General features: G+C 38.0%; 1 protein-coding gene across 2 annotated transcripts in view; it reads left to right on the top strand.

Annotated features, from left to right (window-relative positions):
- Positions 1–15,621, top strand: part of CPNE4 (copine 4) — a 511,336-nt gene that overhangs the window by 357,482 nt on the left and 138,233 nt on the right. For both annotated transcript variants that reach the window (XM_047737056.1, XM_047737060.1), the window contains exon 4: positions 10,442–10,513. In XM_047737056.1, coding sequence (XP_047593012.1) covers positions 10,442–10,513 — 72 coding nt within the window. The remainder of the gene's footprint in view (positions 1–10,441; positions 10,514–15,621) is intronic.

Genomic DNA, 15,621 nt, shown 5'->3' on the forward strand with positions numbered 1-15,621 from the left:
TTCTTCTGTCTTGTTGTTGGTGTAGAAAAATGCAACTGATTTCTGTGCATTGATTTTATATCCTGACACTTTACTGAATTCCTGTACAAGGTCTAGCAGTTTTGGAGTGGAGTCTTTTGGGTTTTCCACATAGAGTATCTTATCATCTGCAAAGAGTGATAGTTTGACTTCTTCTTTGCCGATTTGGATGCCTTTAATTTCCTTTTGTTGTCTGATTGCTGAGGCTAGGACTTCAGGTACTATGTTGAATAGCAGTGGTGATAACGGACATCCCTGCCGTGTTCCTGACCTTAGCGGAAAAGCTTTCAGTTTTTCTCCATTGAGAATGATATTTGCGGTGGGTTTTTCATAGATGGCTTTGATAATATTGAGGTATGTGCCATCTATCCCTACACTTTGAAGAGTTTTGATCAGGAAGGGATGCTGTACTTTGTCAAATGCTTTTTCAGCATCTATGGAGAGTATCATATGGTTCTTGTTCTTTCTTTTATTAATGTGTTGTATCACATTGATTGATTTGCGGATGTTGAACGAACCTTGTAGCCCTGGAATAAATCCCACTTGGTCGTGGTGAATAATCCTTTTAATGTACTGTTGAATCCTATTGGCTAGTATTTTGGTGAGAATTTTTGCATCTGTGTTCATCAAGGATATTGGTCTGTAGTTCTCTTTTTTGTTGGGATCCTTGTCTGGTTTTGGGATCAAGGTGATGCTGGCCTCATCAAATGAGTTTGGAAGTTTTCCTTCTATTTCTATTTTTTGGAACAGTTTCAGGAGAATAGGAATAAGTTCTTCTTTAAATGTTTGGTAGAATTCCCCCGGGAAGCTGTCCAGCCCTGGGCTTTTGTTTGTTTGGAGATTTTTGATGACTGTTTCAATCTCCTTACTGGTTATGGGTCTGTTCAGGCTTTCTATTTCTTCCTGGTTCAGTTGTGGTAGTTTATGTGTCTCTAGGAATGCATCCATTTCTTCCAGATTGTCCAATTTGTTGGCGTAGAGTTGCTCATAGTATGTTCTTATAATTGTCTGTATTTCTTTGGTGTTCGTTGTGATCTCTCCTCTTTCATTCATGATTTTATTTATTTGGGTCCTTTCTCTTTTCTTTTTGATAGGTCTGGCCAGGGGTTTATCAATCTTATTAATTCTTTCAAAGAACCAGCTCCTAGTTTCATTGATTTCTTCTATTGTTTTTTTGGTTTCTATTTCATTGATTTCTGCTCTGATCTTTATGATTTCTCTTCTCCTGCTGGGTTTAGGGTTTCTTTCTTGTTCTTTCTCCAGCTCCTTTAGGTGTAGGGTTAGGTTGTGTACCTGAGACCTTTCTTGTTTCTTGAGAAAGGCTTGTACCGCTATATATTTTCCTCTCAGGACTGCCTTTGTTGTGTCCCACAGATTCTGAACCGTTGTGTTTTCATTATCATTTGTTTCCATAAATTTTTTCAATTCTTCTTTAATTTCCTGGTTGACCCATTCATTATTTAGAAGGATGCTGTTTAGTCTCCATGTATTTGGGTTCTTTCCAAATTTCCTCTTGTGATTGAGTTCTAGCTTTAGAGCATTGTGGTCTGAAAATATGCAGGGAATGATCCCAATCTTTTCATACCGGTTGAGACCTGATTTAGGACCAAGGATGTGATCTATTCTGGAGAATGTTCCATGTGCACTAGAGAAGAATGTGTATTCTGTTGCTTTGGGATGAAATGTTCTGAATATATCTGTGATGTTCATCTGGTCCAGTGTGTCATTTAAGGCCTTGATTTCCTTGTTGATCTTTTGCTTGGATGATCTGTTCATTTCAGTGAGGGGAGTGTTAAAATCCCCTACTATTATTGTATTCTTGTCGATGTGTTTCTTTGATTTTGTTATTAATTGGTTTATATAGTTGGCTGCTCCCACGTTAGGGGCATAGATATTTAAAATTGTTAGATCTTCTTGTTGGACAGTTCCTTTGAGTATGATATAGTGTCCTTCCTCATCTCTTATTGTAGTCTTTGGCTTAAAATCTAATTGATCTGATATAAGAATTGCCACTCCTGCTTTCTTCTGATGTCATTAGCATGGTAAATTCTTTTCCACCCCCTCACTTTAAACCTGGAGGTGTCTTCGGGTGTAAGATGAGTTTCTTGTAGGCAACATATAGATGGGTTTTGTTTTTTTATCCATTCTGATACCCTGTGTCTTTTGATTGGGGCATTTAGCCCATTAACATTCAGGGTAACTATTGAGAGATATGAATTTAGTGCCATTGTATTGCCTGTAAGGTGACTGTTATTGTATATTGTCTCTGTTTCTTTCTGATCTACTACTTTGAGGGTCTCTCTTTGCTTAGAGGACCCCTTTCAATATTTCCTGTAGAGCTGCTTTGGTATTTGCAAATTCTTTCAGTTTTTGTTTGTCCTGGAAGCTTTTAATGTCTCCGTCTATTTTCAATGATAGCCTAGCTGGATATAGTATTCTTGGCTGCATGTTTTTCTCATTTAGTACTCTGAATATATCATGCCAGCTCTTTCTGGCCTGCCAGGTCTCTGTGGATAAGTCTGCTGCCAATCTAATATTTTTACCATTGTACGTTACAGACTTCTTTTCCCGGGCTGCTTTCAGGATCTTTTCTTTGTCACTAAGACTTGTCAATTTTACTATTAGGTGTCGGGGTGTGGACCTATTCTTATTGATCTTGAGGGGAGTTCTCTGAACCTCCTGGATTTTGATGCTTGTTCCCTTTGCCATATTGGGGAAATTCTCTCCAATAATTCTCTCCAATATACCTTCTGCTCCCCTCTCCTTTTCCTCTTCTTCTGGAATCCCAATTATTCTAATGTTGTTTCGTCTTATGGTGTCACTTATCTCTCGAATTCTCCCCTCGTGGTCCAGTAGCTGTTTGTCCCTCTTTTGCTCAGCTTCTTTATTCTCTGTCATTTGGTCTTCTATATCGCTAATTCTTTCTTCTGCCTCATTTATCCTAGCCGTCAGAGCCTCCATTTTTGTTTGCACCTCATTAATAGCTTTTTTGATTTCAACTTGGTTAGATTTTAGTTCTTTTATTTCTACAGAAAGGGCTTTTATATCTCCCGAGAGGGTTGCTTTAATATCTTCCATGCCTTTTTCAAGCCCGGCTAGAACCTTGAGAATCGTCATTCTGAACTCTATATCAGACATGTTACCAATGTCTGTATTGATTAGGTCCCTAGCCTTTGGTACTGCTTCTTGTTCTTTTTTTTGTTGTGAATTTTTCCACCTTGTCATTTTGTCCAGATAAGAGTATATGAAGGAGCAAGTAAAATACTAAAAGGGTGGCAACAACCCCAGGAAAATATGCTTTAGCCAAATCAGAAGAGATCCCAAATCGTGAGGGGGGAGAAAGGGGATAAAAACGGGTTCAGAAAGAAAAAAATAAAAACTATTAAAAAAAGAAAGCCGATAAAGAAAAAATATAAAAAGGAAATATATATATATATATATATTAGATAAACTATTTAAAAAACGTTAAAAAAGAAAACGGTAAAAGTTAAAAAAAATTAGCAGAAGAAGAGAAAAAAAAATTGAAAAAGAAAAAAAAATTAAATTAACTGCAAAGCTAAAGAATCATGGGGAGAAAGCCATGAGTTCCGTGCTTTGCTTTCTCCTCCTCTGGAATTCCGCCGCTCTCCTTGGTATAGAAACTGCACTCCTTGGTAGGTGAACTTGGTCCTGGCTGGGTTTCTCATTGATCTTCTGGGGGAGGGGCCTGTTGTAGTGATTCTCAAGCATCTTTGCCCCAGGCGGAGTTGCACCGGCCTTACCCAGGGGCGGGCTGAGTATACCATTCGGGTTTGCTGGGTTTGCTTTCGGGAGCTTTTGTTCCCTGAGCGCTTTCCGTAGAGTTCTGGAAAACGGGAATGAAGATGGCGGCCTCCCGGTCTCCGGCCCGGAGGAGCCGAGAGCCCGGGGCCCCACTCCTCAGTGCGCCCTCAGAGAACAGCGCCCAATGACTCACGTCACCCTGGCCTCCGGCCGCGTTCCGAGCTGACCGAGCCTGCGACTGGTTCAAGGTAACCCCGAGCTGAGAGTCACTCCTCGGCTCTGTCTCTGTAGCTGGCTTCCCTGTTCTAATACCGGTAAGCTCTGCGACACTCAGACTCCCTCGATCCTTCTGTGACCCTGCGTGACCTGAGGCCGCGCTGACCCCGCCTGGGCTTCACCCCGGTTAAGCCTCTGGAGCGATGTCCCTCAGCGGAACAGACTTTTAAAAGTCCCGATTTTGTGCTCCGTTCTCCGCCGCTCGCCGGGAGCCGGCCCCTCCCCCCGCGGTCTATCTTCCAGTCGCTTTGGATTCACTTCTCCGCCAGTCCTACCTTTCAGATAGTGGTTGATTTTCTGTTTCTAGAATTGCTGTTCTTCTTCTCTTCAATCTCCCGTTGGATTTGTAGGTGTTTGCAATCTTTAGATAAGCTATTTAGCTCATCTCCTGCTACCTGAAGTAGTCTCAGCCTGCTACTTCTCCGCCATCTTGACTCCTCCTCCTGTTTTATGTCCTTTTTTTTGTGAGTTCCTTGACTGATTTGTTTTACAGAAATATTCATTTTACTGCTTTTGTGTTTCCTACCTTTATACTGACACTTTTTTTTTCTCCTTTCCACTCAAAGTGTCCCCTTCAATGTTTCTTACAGGGCTGATTTAGTGTTCATGAATTCTTTAGTTTTTGTTTTTCTGGGAAACTCTTTATCTTTCCTTATATTCTTAATGACAGTCTTTAATGGATAGAGTATTCTTGGCTGCAGATTTTCCCATTCAGCACTTTGAATATGCCACTCTCTTCTGGCTTGCAAAGTTTCTGTTGAAAAATATCCCACTAACCCTATAGGTTTTCCTTGTAAGTTATGGATTTCTTTGGTGTTGCTGCTTTTAAATTTTTTTCTTTATCACTACATTTTGTAAATTTAATTACAATATATTTTGGTGGGGTTATGCTTTGGTTTTTTTTGTTTTTGTTGTTGTTTTATTTTGTTTTTGTTTTTGTATTTCTTGGCAGGAGTTCTCTGTGCTTCTTGAATCTGGTATCTGTTTCCTTCCCCAGATTAGGGACGTTTTCAACTACTGTTTCTCCACATAAATTTTCTGGCCCCTTTTCTCTATCTTCCCCTTCTGGGACTCCTAGAATATTAATGTGATTACATTTGATGGAATCACTGAGTTCTCTAAATCTGTTCTCCTTTTGTATAATTCTATTCTCTCTCTTTAGTCTGATTACTTTCCATTACTCTGTCTTCTAGGTCACTAATTCATTCTTCTGATTCTTCCATCCTGCTCTTCATTCCGTCAAGCACATGCTTCTCATTTCATTTATTGAGCCCTTTATCTTTGCTATGTTATTCCTTACCTCTGTGTTAAGCGTCTCACTCATGTCTTCCACTCTTTTATCAAGTCCAGCAAGTAATCCTTATGATCATTGCTTTAAATTCTCCATTGGGCATATTACTTAAGTTAGAGGACTTCTAACAAGTGTATCCTCTTGCAAGACAGAGCTGACTGAGTTTTTGTTGTTGTTGTTGGTGGTGGTGGTGGTGGTGGTGGTTTTGTTTTGTTTTGTTTTGTTTTTGCCTCAAATGTCCTCTGACAAGACATAAGGCCTTCTTGAGCCTGATAGAGTTGCTTCAGCTCCAAGAAAGCCTACATGAGAAGTGAGATTTGCAACAAATAGCCTTTTCTGTATAGATCACTGACCCTGCTGGCCAACCCCACCACTTTTGCCCAACAGTCCTAAGAATGGCAACATCATTGTTTATTGATCTTTATTACAATGAAACTCTAATTGTTACTTGAAACTCTAATTATTACTCATTTTTTGGAGCTGAGATGGAGGCCTGCAGGGCTGTAAAATAAGTTTGTTTGATTCCCTGCTTGATTAGCCATTTGTATACCTAAATGCCCACTAGTTAAGCAGGACTATTTCTGGGGAGATTGCTTATCTTCCTAGCGTTAGTAAAAGGCAGGAGCTTGGAACATAATAGCATTCTCTTCACACCCCACAAATGTGAATGTTGGCATTTCTATATTAAAGTGAGGAAAGAGAATGTCATCCATTCTTGTAAGTTAATATCTTATAAGTTAAGTCTCCCTTGGTCTTGCTTGAAGAATGAATATGTGGCTCTTGGAAGACACAGTCTGTAAAGACAGTGTACCCATACCCACACCTGGTAATCCAATGAGTGGGTTTTTACAACACTGAGAGGATGGTTGGGGTCATTTGGAGCCATAGAGTTAGGACACCAATGTGGATGAAACAATGACAATGAACAATAGTATCTCTGAGGCCAGATTTACTTGGGAAACAAGATATGTTGCCTTTATTTAGTTAGATTTTGGCCTGGATGCCGCTTACCAGTGACCCTTGTTTTGTCTTTGATTCATGTGTTTTCCCTATTCCTCCTTGCTGAAAACGCATTGGAGAGAAACTATAAAATCTTCCTTATGTCTTTGCTGTCTGTTTCCTGTGTTTCCTCTATGTTTTGGTTCATCTCAAGTTCAAGAATGATGTCTATATTTTTCTAGGAAATAGTAGCTTTTCTAAAACCTTTGATAATCTGTGACTGCGGAGGGAGAGGGGATAATGTTTCTGACTACAGAAGAACCACTTGAACCTTCTTAATGAGTAGGGTGGGGAATATAAGCAACTTATTTTTTTATTTATTTATCTGGAAATTTATTTTTTTATTATCATATAATAATGATTGTTTCAGGGGTACAGGTCTGTGATTCATAATTTTTATACAATTCACAGTGCTCACCATAGCACATACCCTCCCTAATGTCCATCACCCAGACATCCCATCTGTCTTACCCCCCTCCACTCCAGCAGCCCTCAGTTTGTTCCCTGAGTTTAAGAGTCTCTTATGGTTTGTCTCCCTCTCTGGTTTCATCTTGTTTCATTTTTTCCTCCCTTCCTCTATGATCCTCATCTCAAATTCCTCATATCAGTGAGATCATATGATAATTGTCTTTCTCTGATTAACTTCTTTCACTTAGCATAATACCCTCTAGTTCCATCTATGTCATCACAAATGGCAAGATTTCGGGGGGTGGGGTTGATGGCTGCATAGTATTCCATTGTGTGTGTGTGTGTGTGTGTGTGTGTGTGTGTGTGTGTGTGCGCACATCACATCTTCTTTATCCATTCTTCTGTTAACGGACATCTAGGCTCTTTCCATAGTTAGGCTATTATGGACATTGCTGCTATAGACATTGGGGTGTACATGCCCCTTAAAATCACTACATTTATATCTTTGGGGTAAATACCCAGTATTGCAATTCCTGGGTCATAAGGTAGCTCTATTTTCAACTTTTTAAGGAACCTCCATACTGTTTTACAGAGTGGCTGCACCAGCTTGCATCCCACCAACAGTGTAGGAGGGTTCTTTCTCCACATCCTCGCCAACATCTGTCATTTCCAGACTTGTTAATTTTAGCCATTCTGACTGGTGTGAGGTATATCTCACTGCAGTTTTGATTTGTAGGAAATACGAGTAATTTAGATTCAGACATAACTGTAGGAAAGAATGCCAATTCCTTTACCATCTAAAATTTTTTCATGTCATTTTATTGGTAACCAGCTGTGAATAAAACAAAAACAGAAACAACCATGTTCTTAATCATTATGCTACACTGCCCTTAACCAAAGCCAGTGTCTTCAGATTACTCCATTCTTGAGGTTTAACATGATCATTTCTTTTCAGTCTTCTTCATGTTTACATATTGAGGGTTAAACACACAAAATAAGATCCGGAGTTTAAAAGAAAACAAATAGAGTGAAAATCCAGCAGTGAAAATTTTCTCAATCTGTATTTTGAGTTCACATACCAGTGAAATGTAGCTAGAGATCAGTTTCTGGGGTCAGACCCGTGTTCAAATCTATGCCACTTCCTCTTAGCCTTGTGGCTTTGGAAGAGTTGCTTAACCTCTGTGTCCAATTTTTATCGTATATAAAAGGAAATTAACAATACCAAATTTGTGGGGAAATAAAATTAGAAATAAAGTGACCACTAAAATAACAACTTTACTTCATTTCTCATTTCCTTTCAGATTCTATTCTCTCTACCTCATTTTATAGCCAAACTTATTGAAATAATTGTCTTCATGTGTTTGCTCAGTTTCCTTCCCTCTTTCTCTCTTCTTCAATCTGCTCCAATCTGCTTTCTGCCCCAAATCTGAATACATGTTCTTTGCTCTCCCAAATTAATGTCCTCTTCCAGTGTCCCTTATCTCAATGAATCGCACAACCATCTAATTCAATAATGCATTTATCACTTATCATACCTCCCTCTCTCTTCATTTTTAGTCCATTTCCAAATCCCTCCCTCTTCTCTCCTTTTCCTGCACCACCACCATCTCTTATCGAGACTATTGCAGAAGATTCTGAAGTGGTCTACTCTCTTCCACCCCACCACCTATCCATTTATTGTTCTCACCACAGCCAATGTATCTCTCTTTTGTGATGCGTTATTTTGATTTATTTGACCATTTGGTTAATGCCTATCTCTGCTGCAGAATGTAAGTTCCATGAGGTCAGATATTGTAACTGACTTTGCTTACCACTCTATTCTTAGTGGTTAGCACTGAGGCTAGAATAATGAAGGCTAAGTAATATTTTGGGAATGTGTACTCCTAAATGGGAGTTCCCATTGCTGTCATTATCATCATCATCTTCACTGTCATCATTTTCATCATCCATCACCAGGTGATTTCTTACAAAAATACTCTTACTTCAGATCATAGCCAGTTGAGCATCAAGTTCTTTAAAACTGCTTGGCCTAAGAAGGTTCTGTGAACTTTTTGTATTTGACACAGCATAGTCATAGTATTTTCATTGCTCTAACACAGAGACAAAAAGATATAAGGATGTCAGAGAAAGGGTTTGTCTCCCTGCTTTTCACAGTGATGTCCTTTCCTGTTCTGTAAATCAAATGTACATTGTTACCTATTGCTACATAAAAAATTACTCAAACTTGACAGCGTAAAAAAAAAAAAAGCATTTATGGCGTGCCTGGGTGGCTCAATCATTAAGCATCTTCCTTCAGCTCAGGTTGTGATCCCAGGGTACTGCGATCAAGCCCTGCATCTGGCACCCTGCTCATCAGGGAGGCTGCTTTTCCCTCTCCAACTCCCCCTGCTTGTGTTTCTGCTGTCACTGTCCCTCTGTCAAATAAATAAATAAAATCTTTAAAAAAAAAACCCAAAAGACAGCATTTATGATCTCACCGAATTGGGGGAAAGTGTGGCTGTGTCCTCTGGATCAGGGTCTCTTACAAGGCTGCTCTAAAGGTACAGTTATTTCAAGACTTAGCTTGGAGGAGGACCTGATTCCAAGCTCATCATGGATCTGTTGACAGTCTTCTGGTTCTCACTGGCTGTTGGCTGGAGACATCAATTCCTTGCCACCTGAGCTGTTCTATAGGGCTACTCACAGCATTGCAACTTGCTTCCTTCAGCACAAGGGCTCTGAGAGAGAAGAATAAGATGATGATCAAGAAGGAAGTCACATTCATTTTGTGACCTAATCTCAGAAGAGATACTCCACCACTTTTGTAGTATTCTGTTCATTAAAAGCCAGTTATTAGATCCATCCCACACTCAAGGAGAGAGAACTGCACAATGGCATGAATAGGACCATTGGGAGCCATCTTAGATAGAAGCTGTCTACTGCAAGGTATGACTTTGTTTTCTCTCAGCAAGAGCACAGCTGTCATTGATTGTTTTAAGTCTTTTCTCCTTTGAGAATCATGAATTGCATATCCTTCAGGGCCCCCTAATATATCCTTCATACATTTCTTTCAAAAATGGGAAGGCAGAGGCAGGTGGGGCAAGTTCTGCTAAGAATAGCTCCCAATATAATAACAACTTTAGTTGTCATTGCACGTTGTGCATTGGCACTGAATCATGAAGAGGACCCCAATTACTCTTTTTCGCTTGTCTGGGCATCAGTATCCTAATGACTGACTTTATGGCTTCCTAATGAATATATTAAAAACAGAACTCTAGAGATTATAGATACAGAAGGTGTATATTTAGACCTTGGGTTTCCTTTCCTCCCTGTAGCCCACCCCTACTTTGCACAGAGGTTTTAGTGCTAATTTGAGATCATTCTGAAACTTTCTGTTTTATCATAATATACATATCCAACATTTTCCATCTAATTTTGTTGTAATGCTTCAGATTAAGTCACCTCCTAATTGACTGACTTGTCTATAATTTCTCATGCCCTTACTCTCTTACATAATATGTTATAAGAAGAAAGAAGGGAATAACCTGTATTTAGGAGTTTCATGGAAAAAAAGCCTAGAAATAAACAGACATAGTGTTATAATTTCAAGTAGAATTCTAAATACAGAATTTTGTAAAGAAAGAAATTAAAAAGTAGACCTAACAATCATATAACTAGTATCTCTACATTTTGTTTCTTTTTGTACAGATTGTTTCCCAGAGAAAACTGTCTAAATCCTTGTTGAAGCATGGGAACACAGCAGGGAAATCCTCCATCACGGTAAGCCCTTCCTTAGCAGCCCTCTGTTCAGGTGCCCAGATGGAGCATCTGGTCCAAACCTGGCAGTAGGAAGCAGACTCTCTGAGTATTGGGAGTTGACACCACAACTGCTTAGCTATCCAGATTACTCCTTTCCTTCTTGTACCTTTTTCCTTTTTGCCAATAGAAAGAGATAGAAAAAGTATTTGAAAGTGAGGCCATTCACTTCTACTAAGCACTTCTGCAGTTAGTATGTAGGTTTCGGTGGAGGGCAAAGACGGAGTTGTTGAGAACATTAAGAATATGGAATTGTCTGGGGTTTTCAAATCATCAAACTACCTATTCCTGCCTCTCATTTTTTTGAGAATTAAAAATCTGCTCTAATAGCAATTAGTCCAAGGTTAGGTTTGTTTCCTAAGGACCAGAGAACTCAGCATTTTAAGTCTCCTCTTTAATATATTAGTTTGAAGTTATGTCATTGTATTTAGCAGCCACTACCCACATGTGATTATTTAAACTTAAATAAAATTATTCAAAATTAAATAAAAGAAAATACCCACACCTTACACTAGCCATATATCAAGTGTTCAGGAGTTGTATGTGGCTATGAATGTGGGGAGGGAAACAGAGAATCAGATTCAGGAGGCACAGAAATCCCCTAACAACTCAACCCACTGAAATCCACACCAAGACACTCAGTGATTAAGATGGCAAATGCAGTGATAAAGAATTTTAAAGTTTGCAAGAGAAAACTGGGCAGTTACCTACAAAGGAAACTCCAGGAGGCTATCAGCTGATTTTCCAGCAGAAACTTTGCAGGCCAGTAGAGAGTAGCACAAAAGATTCAAAGTGCTAAAAGTGAAAAATTTACAGCCAAGAATACTCTATTCCAGTAAGGCTATCTTTCAGAATAGAAAAACAGAGAGTTTCCCAGACAAACAAAAATTAAAAGAATTCATGACCACTAAACCAGCCTTATAAAGAATCTTAAGGGGGACCTTGTGAGTAGAAAACAAATACCGCAAGTAAGAGTAAGAAAAATGGGAAGCACAAAAACAAACAAAATTAAGCTTATCTATAAATATTGGTCAAGAGTTGCACAAAGTAAAAGGCTGTAAGATATGATACAAAGTATCTGAAACATAAAGGGGAGAAGAGTAAAGAATGAGTTCAGAATTAAGGTAACCATCAACTTAACATAGACCACTATAAGCAGAAGACATTATATATAAACTGAATGGTAACCACAAATCAAAAAACAGTAATAGATGTGCATAAAATGAAGAATAAAGGATATAGTAAATCCCTATAGTATAGTTTACTAAAGAAAGTTAACTAATTATGAGAGAAAACAACAAGGGAAGAAAGGAACAGAGAAGAACTACAAAAGCAACCATAAAATAAGTAACAAAATGACAATAAATACACACATATCAGTACTTACTTTGAATGTAAATGGACTAAATGCTCCAGTCAAAACACATAAGATGATGGAGTAGATTAAAAAAAAAAAAAAAGATTCATAATAGGCTGACTATAAGAAATTTAATTCAGATCTAAGGACACATACACACTGAAAGTGAAGGGATAGAGAAACTATCATTCAAATGGAAGTAAAATGAAAGCCAAAGTTACAGTACTTATATTGGACAGAACAGACATTAAAACAAAGGCTGTAATAAGGGACAAAGAAGGACACTATATAGTCATAAACAAGAAGATATAAAAATTGTAAATATGTATGCACCCAGCATGGGAGCACCCAAATACATAAAGCAGTTAATAACAAACATAAAGGAACTAGTCAATAGTAATACAATAATAGTAGGGGATTTTAGCATCCTACTTACTTCAATGGATAGATCATCCAAACAGAAAATTAAAGAAACAGTGGCTTGAATGACACACTGGACAAAATGGATTTAACAGACATATTCAGAATGTTCCATCCTAAAACAGCAGAATATGCATTCTTTTCAGGTACATACGGACCATACTTCAGAATAGATAACATATTAGGCCACAAGACAAGTCTCAACATGTTCAAAAAGATGGGCATCATACCATCTTTTCTGAAACTAGAAATCAACCGTAAGAAAAACATGGAAAGCACACAAATACACAGAGGTTAAATAATATGCTACTAAACAATGAATGGGCCAACCAAGAAATCAAAGACAAAATAAAAAAATACATGGAGATAAATGAAGTTGAAAATAAAATGGTCTAAAATCTGTGGGATACAGCAAAGGCTGTTCTAAGAGGGAAGTTTATAGCAATATAAGCCCACCTTAAGAAATAAGAAAAGTCCCAAATAAACAACCTACCTAATAGCTAAAGGAACTAGAAAAATGATAACAAACAAAACCCAAAACCAGTAAAAGGAAGGAAATCATAAAGATTAGAGCAGAAACAAACAAGATAGAAACTAAAAAGAATAGAACAGATCAATGAAACCAGGAGCTGGTTCTTTGTAAAATCAGTAAAATTGATAATATTTTAGCCAGACTTTAGACTTATAAGTAAAACAAGAAAGGGGAGAAATAACAACTGAGATTACAGAAATACACAGTTGTAACAGAATATTATGAAAAATTCTATCCAGCAAATTGGACAACCTAGTAGAAATAGATAAATTCCTAGAAACATATAACCTCCCAAAATTGAATCAGGAAGAAAGAGAAAATTTGAACAGAGCAATTACCAGCAATGAAATTGAATCAGCAATGAAAGAACTCCCAGCAAACAAAAGTCCAGGGCCAGACGACTTCACAGGTGAATTCTATCAAGAATTCTTTAAAGAATTCTATCTTTAAAGAAGAGTTAATACCTATTCTTCTTAAACTATTCCAAAAAATAGAAGAAGGAAAACTTCCTAATTCATTCTATAAAGCCATTATTACACTGATACCAAAACCGGATAAAGACATTGCAAAAACAGAACTACAGGCCAGTTTCTCTGATGACTGTAGGTGCCAAAAATCCTCAACAAAATACTAGCAAACAGAATCTAACAATACATTTAAAGAATCATTCACCACAATCAGGTGGGATTTATTCCTGAGATGCAAGTGTGACTCAGTATTTGCAAATCATTGTGATACATCACATCAATAAAAGAAGGGATAAAAATCATATGATCATATTAATAGATGCAGAAAAAGCACTTGACAAAGTATAACATCCGTTCTTGATAAAAATCTGTCAAAAAATAGTATCAGAGGAAACGCACTTCACATAATAAATGAAAAACCCTCAGCTAACATTACACTCAATGGTGAAAAATTGAGAGCATTTTCTCTAAGGTCAGGAACAAGATGGAGACGTCCATTCTCACCACTATTATTTGACATAGTGCTGGACTTCCTAGCCATGTCATCAAACAAGAGGAATGAAAGAAAGTCATCCAAATTGGTAGGGAAGAAGTAACTTTCCCTATTTGCAGATGACCTGATACTACATAAAGAAAACCCTAAACACTCCACCAAAAAACTACTAGAACTGGGGCTCCCGAATGGCTGAGTCAATTAAGCATCTGCGTTTGGCTCAGGTCATGATCCCAGGGTGCTGGGATCGAGCCCCACATCATGCTCTCTGCTCATTGGGGAGCCTGCTTCTCCCTCTGCCTCTACCTGCCATTTCCCCTGCTTGTGCATGTGTGCTCTCTCTCTGTCAAATACATAAATAAAAATCTTAAAAAAAAAACTTACTAGAACTGATAAATGAATTTAGTAAGGTTGCGGGATACAAAATCAACATACAAAAATCCATGGCATTTTTATATACTAATAATGAAACAGAAAGAGAAATTAAGAAAGCAATCTCATTTACTATTACACCAAAGAAAATTAAATACCTAGGAAAAATTTAACCAAGGAAGTGAAAGACCTGTACTCTGAAAATCATGAAAGATATTAAAGATGACACAAACAAGTGGAAAGATACTCCATGTTCATGGTTTGGAAGAACAAATACTGTGAAAATGTCCATACTACCTAAAGTAATCTGCACATTCAACACACTTCCTATCAAAATACCAATAACATTTTTCACAGAACTAGAATAGACAATCCTAAAATTAAATTAATTAAATTAATTAAAAAATTAATGAAAAAGTAATTACATGTAGCTAGCAGCCACTGTATTGGACAGTGCAGATTACAGAACATTTCTGTCATCACATAATGTTCAGTTGGGCAATACTGAAAGTATTTCTAAATAAAACCTTAAAATTTCGAATAAAACTCCAGTATTTAAAACTTTGCCATCTCATTTTAGAGCCCTTGAGAAAGGTAGAGAAAGTGGTCTGATCATTGCCTAGACAAAATTTTTTAAAAAGTAGAAAAATATACCAGGAAAATCTGAATTGCCTGGGTGGGATGGGGGGGTGGGTAAATTGCCAGGCAGCAAACCTGAGGTCCTTTGAACATTCCTTTTTTTTTTTTTTTTAAGATTTTATTTATTTGAGAGAGAGAGAGAGAGCATGAAAGGGGCAAGGGGCAGAGGGAGAAGCCAGCTCCCTGATGAGCAGAGGACCTGATGTGGGACTTGATCCTGGGACTCCAGGATCATGACCTGAGCCGAAGGCAGTTGCTTAACCAACTGAGCCATCCAGGTGCCCTGAACATTCCTTTTTAACTTGAAAGTGACTGATTCATTTTTTTTTTTTTTAAAGTTAAGGTCATTTTTAAGGGAAAAATGCAAAAAGATTCCCTGTGGTGTAAGTTATGACCACTCTCACAAGCACTTACCTGAGTTTATCGCTTGGGTATTTTAAATGATGCATTCTTATCAAGCTTTTTTTTTTACTTCCATGTTCAGTCCATACAAATGGTTCAAAGAGTCTTTGAAGACTCCGTTGGTGCTCTAAAAAGCCATGGATCCAAAGGCTTACTCCCAAAGCACACAAACCCAGAGAAGCTTTGGGATGGTGAACCCCAGTTTGAGATTTGCCTTTGGCCCTTGTTCTTTCCCAGAAGAACAATACGTCATCTTGTCACCTTTCTTCTAAGACATCTTGGAGATTTTGTTCCTCTACATATCCCAGAAAAATTTAATCTCCTTCATTTTAAATATTTAAATACTTCTCTTAATCTTGGGTCGTTGGATCAGAAAATGACTTCAAAATC

Source organism: Lutra lutra, chromosome 1 (genome assembly GCF_902655055.1).
Source record: "Lutra lutra chromosome 1, mLutLut1.2, whole genome shotgun sequence".
In the NCBI taxonomy this organism is placed as follows: Eukaryota; Metazoa; Chordata; class Mammalia; order Carnivora; family Mustelidae; genus Lutra; species Lutra lutra.